This window comes from Ceratotherium simum, chromosome 5 (assembly GCF_057802395.1).
Source record: "Ceratotherium simum simum isolate JZ-2026a chromosome 5, ASM5780239v1, whole genome shotgun sequence".
Taxonomy (NCBI): Eukaryota; Metazoa; Chordata; class Mammalia; order Perissodactyla; family Rhinocerotidae; genus Ceratotherium; species Ceratotherium simum.
In genome coordinates, this window is record NC_141904.1 from 37,523,566 (window position 1) to 37,537,110 (window position 13,545).

The 13,545-nt window shown below is 34.7% G+C and overlaps 1 protein-coding gene across 4 annotated transcripts in view; it reads right to left on the reverse strand.

The window, feature by feature from the left end:
• CLASP2 (cytoplasmic linker associated protein 2) overlaps nt 1–13,545 on the reverse strand; it is a 170,822-nt gene that overhangs the window by 114,967 nt on the left and 42,310 nt on the right. For all 4 annotated transcript variants that reach the window (XM_087430684.1, XM_087430682.1, XM_087430683.1 and 1 more), the window contains exon 8: nt 2,806–2,952. In XM_087430684.1, the coding sequence (XP_087286810.1) occupies nt 2,806–2,952 (147 nt within the window). The remainder of the gene's footprint in view (nt 1–2,805; nt 2,953–13,545) is intronic.

The window sequence follows — 13,545 nt, forward strand, 5'->3', positions numbered from 1 at the left end:
AGACAGGGCAACCTTCAAGTATTTGAAAGTATTGTATTAACAAATAATTCAGCTTTCCTGCTTAAGTTACAAGGAGGCAGATTTTAATGAAATATAAAAAAGATTTAATTCATCCAGAATTGAAATGGGCTTATAACCTTTCTGAGGACATTATGCCAAACTGAAAGAACATGAGAAATTAGTAAACTTTAGAAATTTATTCCAAGGAAATGACTGAAGATGTGCTGAAAGATAGACATAAAGGAATGATGGCACAGTTTATAACAGCAGAAAATACTGAAAGCAATCTAGATATTATTTAGCTATGAATAGTTTTCAATTAATAATTTAAGACAATGAAGAAATGCTCAGGGTAGAATATTAGCAAGAAAATGGGTGTACAAAACCACATAATGAATGATGCCAATTCTGTCCTCCTTCTAAGAAAATATTTATATGCGTAAAAAATAATTAGAAAACTATGGAAGTAATTGGAAGAAAATATATTATAATTTATCAGTTGACTATGTCTACACGTAGCGGCATCACAGTGGTTTTTGCTCCGAATTTTAATCCATGAGCACTTATTACTTTAATCAGACGCTGAATAATCATTCATCTATAAGGAATATTATGAGAGATCACTATACTTGAATAGTCAATTGAACTACATGACTCCCAATGTCCCTTATAACTCAAAGGTTCTACAACTCTAAGAAAACTTTCTACAACTAGTTTAAAAATTAATAAGTCTCGGCAAAGAAAGAGAAAATCTAAAGTTAAATTTTCAAAGAAGGATTGACAGCCAAGAATAGTATTAATTTCTGAAGCAATATCAATATCCTCTGGCTAGCAGCTCTTTTCTTAGATCGAAAAATGAGCAGTGAACCTAAACGAGCTGTGGCAAACAAAAGAAATAAACAAAGAATTGCAGAATGAATCTGCAATTGTCAAAAGCAGCAGCAGGAGGAGGAGGAGGAGGAGGAGGGAATGAAGGTCTCTGCCTTATTTTTATCAAAAGGGCTGCTGCCTAGATGGATGATATAATTTGTGTGAGTGATTAATAACTGCAATTATGAAAGATACCTAACATTTTCACACCTGGTAGGACTACAAACCAGAGAAGGGGGGCTGGCATTAAGAAAGTCTCTGTTTCTTTAAAACAAATATCTGATTTTTATCTTGAGAATTAAGTGACCTTCGGTAGGTAAACTACAATCTCAATTTTCATCTAAGAAAATAAAGTAAAACATGAGAAACAGAGCTAATTATAAACCACTGGCTCAAATTCAAAAAAATGTTAAATATTATCACCATGCATTTCAAATATTAATCCATTTTGTCAAATAAGACAATTTCATGAAATAGAGATTAGAAATCTCTAACTCAAAAATCAAGAAAAAAATATTCCCTTTATAATAACTGAAGGTAGCCATTTGTTAGGAAAAGAAGACACCACAGAATGTCATATACTTTTTACCAAGATAAATAAAAATGTGGAATAGAAAATATCATGTAATAGGATATGATAACTAACATTTGATGAGAATACACTCCTATAATTGCAAAACAAAAAGAAAATAATTAAAATACTAAAGTGTAAATTACTCAAAATATCCAGAGAAATCAGTAAGACATTTCTATTTCATAGTATTTTATTTATCTATTTATTTATATACATATACATATATAAGTGTGTATATACATATATCATACCATCTTTCTTGCTAGTTATTTGACATTAAAGATAGTTAAAATGAAATATTTATGATAGTTTTTCTATATTTAGAATATCATATGACTTGGAAAATAATGTTTGGTTGTATAGAAAGATCAAGAGAACACAACTTAGAGAACCTGGTCAAAATATACAGTTTATTTTTCTTTCCTTTTTATTTTTAATAAAAGAACTACAGACAAAAAGAAAAAACAAAAATCCTGAAGATCATGATTTTCCCACCAGTTATCATAAACAAGGAAAAATTTGTTTTCCCAAATAACTACAACACAAATTTTTTAACCAAAAAAAAAAAGAAGAAGAAAAGAAAAAGAGAAAGAAAGTGTTGTCTTTTTAGCATTAACTATTTACCCTTATTCTTACAGGATTCATTCTATCAGAAAGATCGGCAGAAACCAGCACCTGAAAAGTACTCCTGGCTTTCTAACTAGAATATGAAAAAATATCCATAAAATGTTTTTAAAGATAAACAATATGCTAGACACAGTTTATATGATCAAAAAATGGACTATGTGCCATACAATTACATAAAACCTGTTTTTTCCTATTTATTATTATCTAATCATGAAACCATTTTTGAGGCAATTTTACTTGACCACCACCCATTTCCTATTGTGACAAATGATTCAACAGCCAGTATCTTCAACCATTTTTTCAATGTTAGAGTATTTAAGACTCACTAACTAGATGACTGCATAAAAACATTAACATTAAATAAATCAATATTTCTTTAATAACTGTAGCACCTGAAAATTCATAGCCAAATTGTGAAAAACCTACTCTCTCTTTAAAAACAAAAAAACCCAAACCCCAAAACTCCCTCAAATATCATCCTTTAAAAATGGCATCTGAAAAGTAAATACTCTGAAGAAAACACTAATTCACATATGTTCTGACAGGAAATAGCAATATACAATATTTTAAACATTTTTAAAAAGGCAGCACATTCTTCTGTGTTGCAACAGACTCTCTAGATCTGCAATCGTGCTGCAGTCATGAATAAACATATTTCTCTGAAGTTCTAAGTATGCGTGGCCATATCAAGGGCACGAGGCATGCACATCAGATTTGAAATGGATTTACATTACCTCCAACCTTAGGGCCACCTGCTGAACCAGGCTTCCTTGCACTGTTGACAGGATTTCCGGATGTTTTAGGTGCAGGAACCTTGAAGGCTGAAGCAGCTGATGATGGCCTATTTCCATCCACTGATTCTTCATCATCGAAGCTTTTATCTGCACAAAGCATTAAAAAAATGTATTTTAAGAGAACTAAGCTTTGCTCCATTTTCCTTATGACTCAAAAATCAAATAAAGCTATATATAAAATCATTACTTTGTAAGATATATAATACAAAATAAAGCTCCTTTGAATAAGCATTTATATATTGGCTAACACTATAAAAAATAACCCAGTGTAATTTAAAATCAGATTGCAATATTATCGTATTCCTACCTATATATATTAAGTCAAAACATATAACCAAATATATTAACTCTAAGGATAGTAAAAGGCATTTTTCATTTTTTTGCTACTCATATAAGCATTTTCTGCCAGCTCCTCCCATAGTGCATCTTCCAGCACACCCTGCCTTATTCCTTATACCCAGATTCTGCAACTTACAATCACAGATCCGTTTGCAAATCAGTCGCCTCATTCCTCTGAAAGCTCTTAATTTCCCTCACCCTAGGATGCTCCCAATAGCTCACATGGCCAAATACAGTAGATTTGATACTAATCAAAGATTCTATCAAAAACAGACAGAAACAACCACGGAACCACCACTGAGGTTTGTGCCGGCATTTTTCTTTCTCTTCCCTGCCCTAGGTGCTGTAACAGCCAATCAGCTACAAGGTGACATCATCTTATGGCAGCTACTGCCAGATGAAAGGTAAAAATTCTCCATGTATTTTAAAAATTCTCAATGCAGCTGCAATCCTTATATCAAAATTTCAAAGGCATTCAATACTAAAGGTTTATAAACCTAAATCTGTTTTCTTATTTAATTCACATGAAAATTTATATAAATAGAAAATAAGGTTTTATGCAACACTCATTCTGCTGGGGCACTTATTATTGCATCAGGAAAACACGGAATATCACAGCGCTCATTACTGTGCATAATTAACTCTGTAATCTTACAATTTGCTGTTTACTTAGGCCAGAGAAATCAAACTGAACAATCTGTATAAATGATTCCAAAATATTCTACAAAGCTCCTTTTAGAATACTTATGAATGACCACACTAGTATCATCTCCTTGTATAAAATGAAACATCCCCATCCCTACCCCCACAAAAATCACAAGATGTACGCTACGCATTTTACTCGTCTGAGAAGATGGTTTTCTCTAGGACCCTGCACAAACCAATCGCAATAAACAAAATGGGCGAGGCAGAGAAGCAGCTTTACCACAGGCTTCAGAGCAATATGCCAGAATCTTTTCCTTTCAATCTGCTCCCTTACCTATGCAAATACTCAAATCAACTAGAATGAAATCATTCCTACAAAGAGACACATCAACTCCAACTATTAACCATATTTTAAAGAAAATATACCCCCAAAAATAAGAAAATGGTATTTATAGGAAAAAAGAGAATCAAACAGATACCGTAATATAAATCCATATTCCATTTCAGCAAGTGTTTTTCTTAAATAGCACAACTCGTAGGAAAAAAGTATCTTCTAATTAAAAAATATTTTTTTTAGCATAATACTATTAGGGAGACAGTTTGGATCACTTAAAACCTATGCTCTGCTCTATATACATTACTCTGTTAAAAACACTAATACAACTCCAAATAAATTTTTTTGCCACCACCATGTAAAAAAAAATGTAGCTAAGAGAGACAGAGTAGACACACAAATCTATAGAAAGATAGGTACTGAAACAGTGAGTAGCCAGAAGTTCCCATGGAAACAGTGTTCTGTTCCTAAACACACAAGAATTGAAGAGTAAATGTCTCTACCACTTAAAAAAAATTAACTCAACACTCGCAAACTACTGGGAAATTAATTTTTAACTTTTGATCAAAATAAGGCAAAGAAAAGTATACGAATCATAATTATGCAGCTCAATGAATTTTCACAAAATGAACATGCCAGTGTAACCAGTCTCCAGACCAACAGATCATTATCAGCATCCTGTAAGCACCCTCACTGACCCCCCAAAGTCACTATTTCTTTTCCTACCAAAGCTAACTAGTTTTGACTTCTAATACCATAGTTGGTTTTGCCCATTTCTGAAATTTATATAAAAGGAATCATACAATATGTAATCTGGTACCTAGCTTCTTTTCACTCAATATAATGTTTGGAAGATTCATTTTCATTGCTTATAGTTTTCTAGTGTATGAATATAATACAATTTATTAACATGCATTCTACTGCTGATGGACATTTGAGTTGTTCCTAGTTTGAGATTATTATAAAATAGTGCTCCTAAGAGGAAAGCAAACAAAATTAAAGGGTTCTAAGGCTTTTAGCATTATTGTGGAAACAGTAAACAAAGTAATTTATTTTAGATCGTAATAAGTCAAAGACGTATATTATAACGTCTAGGGCAGTGGTATTCAAAAGGTGGCCCCTGACCAGCAGCTGAGCATCACTTGACAATTTATTAGAAACGCAAATTCTTGGGCATCCAACCCAAATCTACTAAATCAGAAACTGGAATGGGGGCCCAGCAATCTGTGTATTAACAAGCCCTCCTAGCGATTCTGATACATGATCAAGTTTAAGAACCACTGCCCTAAGGCAGGAGTTGGCAAATTTTTTCTACAAAGGACCATACAGTAAATATTTTTAGGCTTTGCAAACCATACATATATGTAGTCTTTCAGTGCAACTACTCAATTATGCTGTTGTAGTGCCAAAGCAGTGATACATGATATGTAAACAAATGGGTGTGGCTGTGTTTCAATAAAATTTTATATGTAAAAACAGGAGGGCTGCTGAATTTGGCCTGCAAGCCTATCTCTGCTCTAGGGTAACCACTAAAATAAAAGTAAATGTATACATAAATAAACTAATAGAAGAAAAATAAAATAAACTTGATTAATTGAAAACCAGGATATGAGACATAAAGATAAAATAAGTGGATAAAATATAAATGAAAGATAAAGTGGCAAAAATAAAACCAAATACATCAGTAACTACCTTAAATGTAAATAAACTAAATATTCCAAGTAAAAGACCAAGACTAGATTTTTAAAAACAGGTTGCTTAAATGAGATATACTTTTATATAAGGTCACATAAAAGTTAAAAGTAAAATGATAGAGAGAGGTAAGAAAGTTATCTCTCAACCAAAAGAAAGTTAGTGTAGCTATACTAATTTTAAACAAGGTAGCTTGAAGAAGCATTATCACAGATAAAGAGAGACTTTTAATAATGATAAAGGAGTCAATACATCAGGGAAAAAGATCAGATTCCTAAATTTTTATGCACCCAGTAACACAGCTTCAAATACGTAAAGCAAAAGACGAAGAAAAAAAGGAAAAACAAACAAATCTACAAACATAGAGGGAAATAAATTTTTACCCACTTCCAATAAGGTTACCTTTTTTCGACCATAAGCTAAAAGAATTCATAAAACTAATTCATCATCACAAGCCCCCAAATTAAAAATATTTTGTAATTTATATAGAAGTTATAAACACTCTAGGCTTAAAAATACTTTCTTAATAATTAAAAAATATCAGGACAAATCAGTTATATTTCTTCCTAGCACCTATCACTTCTTGAAATAATAAATAGTTTTATGAATCAACTAGAAGCTGGACTGGAAGTAGACAGGAACTTTGTCTTGTTTATGCTATAACCCCATTACCTAGAACAATCCCGGGATAACCGTCATAAATTTTTCCTGCTTCCCACCTTTACCCTCCTAGAGTTTATTCTCAACATAATTTCCTGAGTTGAACAAAGTCACATGACATCGCTGCTCAAAATCTTCCTAAGATTTCATAAAAAGGCCTACCAGGACTCCAAGATCTATGAAATCTCAGATACCACAGAGGTTTCTCCAACCTCCATATTTCTCTCTAGTCCAGCCCCACTAGATTCCTTGCTGTGTACTTGTACCCTTTGCTTAGAATGCTCTAATGCTCTTCCCCTCCATAGCCACACTGTTTACTCATCTCTTTCAGGTCTTTACTTATCTATCACTTTTTCAATGAGGTCTTCTCTGGATACTAAAATTATAAACTTTCCAACATCCTGACACTATTGATCTATCCCTACCTCCCTGCTTTACCTAGCACTTACCATCTATATATTTTACTTATTTTGTTCATTATTTGTCTCCTCCCACTGAAATGTATTATCTGTTAAATGGGTGAGAACTTCTGTCTATTTTGCCCACTGCCATATCTCCAACACATGCAACAATGCTCAGAACGGCACATTTCACGGTAGGGAGACTTTCGGTCTCCAGTAAAAGCATTACTAGGTTATTTGAAACAAAACTCCGAAGGCAAACAACTATAAACACTGTATAAAATATATATTTAAAAAATCTTTTTAAAAACAATAAATATCTGCCAAAATAGTAAGAAATATAAGGACAAAACCAGTACATTTGAACTTCTATTCTGAAGCCCTTCTGGGGCAAAGGGAACTGAATTCAAAACCCACATAAGATGCAGAGTCTACTAGGAGACTCTTCCTACCAAAAGCTGGTATACCAAATGACTATATTTTCAAGGTTCAAGTGAACCATAAGTAAGCTCTTACCTTCTTATAGTCTTTTATTCTTTTCAAACTTTTCTCAAAAGAGAGCAACAGAGAAGTAAATCAAATGGAGTACTTCATTAAGGTCAACTGCTTGGGTGGTCGAGACACTTAAGCCCTTAAATTCGCTAGGCTCACACTGGTAGTACTCTCAAAGCAAATGCAAAATATTCCTGGAAAAAAGACTCTGGCCTCACACTATTTGCACAAATAATTTTCCAAAGGTCACTGGGCATGACAGGAAACAAGACACCATGAGCAAGAATAAATAAAAAGAAATAGACAATAGGAACAGATTCATTTCAAATCCTAGAATTATCAAGCACAGACCATAAAATACCTGTACTTGGAAGCTTTACTAGGAAAGCTTGAGAATAACTTTAGGGATCAGAAAACTATAAAAAAGTGACATAGATCTTTTAAAACAACCAAACAGAACTTTTAGAAATAAAAATACAGTAACTGAAATTTAAATTCAGTGGGCAGGCATAACAGGAGATTAGACACAGATCAAGGGATCATTAGTGAACTGGAAGATAAATTAAAAAAAGAAATCACCTAGGATACATATAGTAGGTGCTTTAATATTTACTCAATAAACAAAAAAAGGATCAAATACAGAAAGCAACCTATAAATTATGATTGTGCTGACACCTCTGTTCTCACTCCAATGTTTCAAAAAGCCAATACTATGGTTTGGTGCAGAAACTAAACAAGACGAATGTATTAAAAAGTATTAGAGGGCTGGCCCGGTGGCGCAAGCGGTTAGGTGCGCGCGATCCGCTGCGGCGGCCCAGGGTTCGCTGGTTCGGATCCCGGGCGCGCACCGACGCACCGCTTGGCAAGCCACGCTGTGGTGGCGTCCCATGTAAAGTGGAGGAAGATAGGCATGGATGTTAGCCCAGGGCAAGTCTTCCTTGGCAAAAAGAGGAGGATTGACAGATGTTAGCTCAGGGCTGGTCTTCCTCAAAAAAAAAATAGTAAGAAAAAAAAAAGTATTAAGAGGATAGAAACTAATAAAGTGAGCAGGCTGCAGTGGTTATATACATACAATGGAGATCGAGAAGAAGGAGAGAAACAGAAGGAGAGGAGTTGATAAGAGTAGGAGAAAGAGATGGAGGAAGAGACGGAGATGATGGAGGAGGAGAAAGGGGAGGAAGGAGAAATGGTAATGGGAGGAAGAGAAGGAAACAAAGGAGCAGGAAATGGAGGAAGAGATGGACAAGAGGAACTGGAGGAGAAGGGGAGGAGGAAGAAGAGATGGAAACAGAAGAGGAGGAAGGGGGTAACAGAAGGGAGCAGGGGAGGGACAGGCAGAAAGAGGAGGGGAGAAAAAAGAAGCCTAAGGGCCAGCCCCGTGGCTTAGCGGTTAAGTGCGTGCGCTCCACTGCTGGCGGCCCGGGTTCGGATCCTGGGCGCGCACCGATACACCGCTTCTCTGGCCATGCTGAGGCCGCATCCCACATACAGCAACTAGAAGGATGTGCAGCTATGACATAAAACTATCTACTGGGGCTTTGGGGGAAAAAAATAAATAAATAAAATTATCGGAAAAAAAAAAAAAAAGAAGCCTCAGTAGGATACGGTTTAACTTTTGTTGCCTTCATATAACACTTGGAAACTGTCCCCAGCAAGCTGAGATATTATAGGCCCACAATCCCATATCTACATGCCTGAAAAAGCTCTAAAAGTCCAGCTTTAGTTTGTTTTGCCTTTTAAAATTTATTTCGTGGCAAAATCTGAACTGATTTGAACTCACTTTATGGCAAACATGACATGAACTGACATGAGGCTATGTGCTGTCTTTATTTCACTCACTGTGCATTTGCATACATTTAACTGCAAAAACATTAATGTACTTGATTACAAGGTGCAGCCCCAGACCCAGCTGGAGTTGTTATATAATATATAGCATACGACCACATTACTTTTCTAAAATATGGTATATGCTGAACTCCAAAATACAACTGGTCCCCAAGGTTTCAGATAAGAAACTGTCATTTATATCACCATAATCAAGTCCTTTCCCTTTTTTTTTTTTTTCCCCTTCAAAGGAAAACCGTACATTCAAATGGCTATTTAAACTTTCCTCTTCACTTTTATGGGAACATGTATTCCAAAACCTAAAGTTTCTGCTTCTGAATTCATATAAAAGATGAAAAATGTGCTCCATCTCACCTGGCAAACTAAAGAGCAAGTCAAAACTTTATACCATGTCTCATAAAAAAAAAGTCATTTTGTGTGGATTTTCTTCAGTGAACCTACCAGTTCAGTAAGAAGACCCCACAACACCATGGATTTTCATGCACAAAATACACTGTTTCATATTAAGTAGTTTCTTCTACCAAAGTTCCTCTTTTCACTTGAGGCTATATCCTTCCTTATTCTAATTAAAACAATGAGCAACAGGACTTTGGATTTCTGAACTGTTTTAAACTCTTGCATATCTACCAATGACCAGGGTCATATATAACAGTTAAATTAGCAACTGAGATTAGGAAACAATAATCCCTATAAACTACTGTAGGTGTCTCAGAAAGCTCAAACAAATTTTAGTTGTCTGCACTCCCTACTCTGCTTTTACAAGAGGATACTCTCCTTCGCTTTCCTGTGACCTCACATATCCTCTAGCTCAGTCTATTCCTCCTTTACCCAACCACTAAATGTTGAATATCTTCCTTCTCTCCAGAATACACACTTTCTAAATGGTTTCATCCATTCTCAATAATTTTAAATATCTTCTATATGCTGACAACTCTCAAATGTTTGTCTCTAGCCTAGAACATCTCTGAATTCCAGATCTATATATTCAACTGCCTACTAGACACCTCCCTCATGGATAGCTCAAAGACATCTCTAATTTGATACAGGTAACCTAACACCAAAACCATCTCCAAACCTGTTCTCCCTAAGTCTTCCCCCATCCCAGTAAATTACATCACCATCTATTCAGCTGCTCAAGCTCACAATGTAGGAGCCCCATTCCAAGTTCTCCTCTGCCTCACATGGATCATCTACCAACAGTTCTTGTTGTATATAACTCCAAGCTATATCTCAAATCCACCTATTTCTCTTTACTTCTGCTGCCACTCCTAATCTAAGACCAGACCAGTATCATCTCTGCCCACAGTGCTCCAACAACGTCTTAACTGATCTCCCTGCTTCCATTCCTGACCTTCCAAACCACAAAGTAGACAATGTGATCCTCTAAAAATGGATCTGAAAAAGCCATTTGGACCAATGGCTGCTGAAACTGTCAAGTGAAAGGCTGATGGGGGGGTACTTTATAAAGGATAGGTCAGGCTGATAACACTGGAACCCACTGTTCAACATTAATATCACAAACAAAGACAATCAGGCACCGTATGCCTTCTGACAAAAATACACAATATCACCTATAAAAATTTGTACAAATAAACAAAAACAAAAAAAATCAGACCTGATTCTGATCAAGCCATTAGCAGAATTTTCAATTTTCAGAAAATACAAAAAACAAAAACATAAAACCACCATCAACAAAATCAACAACACAATCAACAAAATTTCCCTATGTGGGAAAACTTTACCTGACAGATATTTTTTCTTCAACAAATAAACGGCAAGAAGATAAAAAGAAAGAGAAAACTGTTATAGATGAATAGAACCTTAAGTCATATATCCACCAACTGCAACAATGTATCTTGTACGAATTCTAATACAAACTGTAAAAAGATATTTATGAAACAACTGAGGAAATCTGAATACTGAATATTTGATACTAAGGATTTTTTTAGATGTGAAAATAGTACTGTTAATTGTCTTTTAAAAAGACATTTTACTTTATTTTTTATATGTATATGAGTGCATGTACATGTGTGTATACAAACACACACAAATCCCAGTCCAGCAGGATAGTAGAGCTAGGGGAAGATAAGTAGGGATACAAATGAATAAAGATTGGCTATGTACTGATAATTTCTTAAAGCTGGATAATAGGTGGTAATGGAGGGTTATCACAATTCTCTATTTCTGAGTATTTGAAATTTTTCCTTAAAAAATTATGATAATTTGAGTTACTTTATTCTCTTGCTTAAAATCCTGCAATGGAACCCCAATAAAATGATAAGTAATATCACAAGAGCAAAGAATATGAGGCAGGGCAGACAGTTCTGTGAAATCACCACCTAAAAGATAGCAATAAATTCTTACAAGATGCAAACAAAAAGGATGGAAGCCTTTTAAAGAATAACACCAGAGCAAAGCTGTAACTTAGAATTCTCAGAAGCAGACTGAAACAGCAGAGAGAATTGATCTACCTTGTAGAATGACAAAGAAGTGACAATTTCTAAGCCAGTAAGTACAGAAATGAACAGCAAGGAACAACTTGAAAATCTATAAAATAATTACATCATTAAGCTCTTCCCACTCCCAATTCAGGCGGCTAAATATTTTATATACAGGTGTGCATGTGCACAGGCACACACACACACAATATTTTGTAAAAACTGAACCACCAGAAAAGGAAAAAGAAAGTTCTTGACACCATTTAAACTTTTGTTTGCCAAAATTAAAGTTTAATAGAAGGATTAGATGAAAAAGTCAAGGACATCTCCCAGAATACAGAGTAAAAGAGAAAGACATAAAATTTAAGAGAGAGACAAAACATAAAAGTGAATCAACCCAGGAGGTTCCACATCTGACTAATAATAATTCCATAAGGAGAGACTAAAGCTAATGAAGGGGAGAAACTTATCAAAAAATAATAGATTTCCCTGAGCTAAAGAAAACCACAAGCCTTCAGAAGTAAAATAATTAAATAGTAAACATTTTAAATGTCTTCAATTTAAACTAAAATGAAAAATTTCAGTAAAATAATTAGAAATTGAAAATCCAAGTGCTTCAAAATAAAACAATGGCCAAATTTTAATATTCACATGAAAATGGTGTGTTCTCAGTAGCACAGTTAATCTTAAATAGTTAACTATCTTATTTATAAAAAATACAGTCCATTCCATACCAAGTTTAAAAGAGGCCAAGAAATTTGATAAAGTCTTTTAAAACTTCTAGGTAGGTATTAACTCACTAGTAAAAACATACTTGAAGACTTTTACCCTTTTCTTTAAAAGGGCCCTTTAAAAATTCAACACCTTCAATAGTTCAATGAAGTACAGGGGCAAACACAATTTAAACCATTATTTGGTATTAATAAAATTAAAAAACGTATTTCATGATAACCATAATATAAAACTTAATAATAAGTGAGGCTCATAATAAGGTTTATTTAGAGATTTTACAAAAATCTAGTCATTTCAGGTAATTAAATTTTCATGACAGCTACAGGTAGGTCATAAGAGCTGTCAAGAACATCAACTATACCATTCTTCATGTACAAAGAAAAGATGTAAACCTTTTCTTCAAGATTCATTAGCAACATCATGTTTGAGGATATATTGCTACTGGTGCCCAATACCTTGCACCCAAATGGTTAAATGTGTCTGTTTCAAGAAGGCTAGCATTTTTAAGCTTAGTACCCACTACTTACTGCCTATATTGCTGCCGAATGCCCAACCTTTTGTTCCTTGTAATTCACTTTTTCTCCTTATAGACTCTTTTTTCCCCCTTTTCATTCCTCCTAGAAAAAAAGTTTGGTCTTTCTGCCAATAACTTAAAGGATTGCTTTATTTCAGTGATTTAAAGATTTTATTTATTTATTTTTTCCCCCAAAGCCCCAGTAGATAGTTATGTGTCATAGCTGCACATCCTTCTAGTTGCTGTATGTGGGACGCGGCCTCAGCATGGCCGGAGAAGCAGCACGCCGGTGGGAGCCCGGGATCCGAACTCGGGTCGCCAGCAGTGGAGCGCGCTCACTTAACCACCAAGCCACGGGGCCGGCCCCTATTTCAGTGATTTAAATTACCCAATCCTAGCATATCACATAGAATATTCAAGGGTATGGAAAATGAGAGATCTATTTAGCATTAATTTCTTTCCATTGTTCCCTACCCCCAAAACCAGTAGTTATACATCAGTTTGGAGTGGCCCCAGAAGGCTTACCTCTAAAAAGCCAAGGTTATATCATCACGTGTATATATTTTTTAAAAGATTCATGTTTGGAAT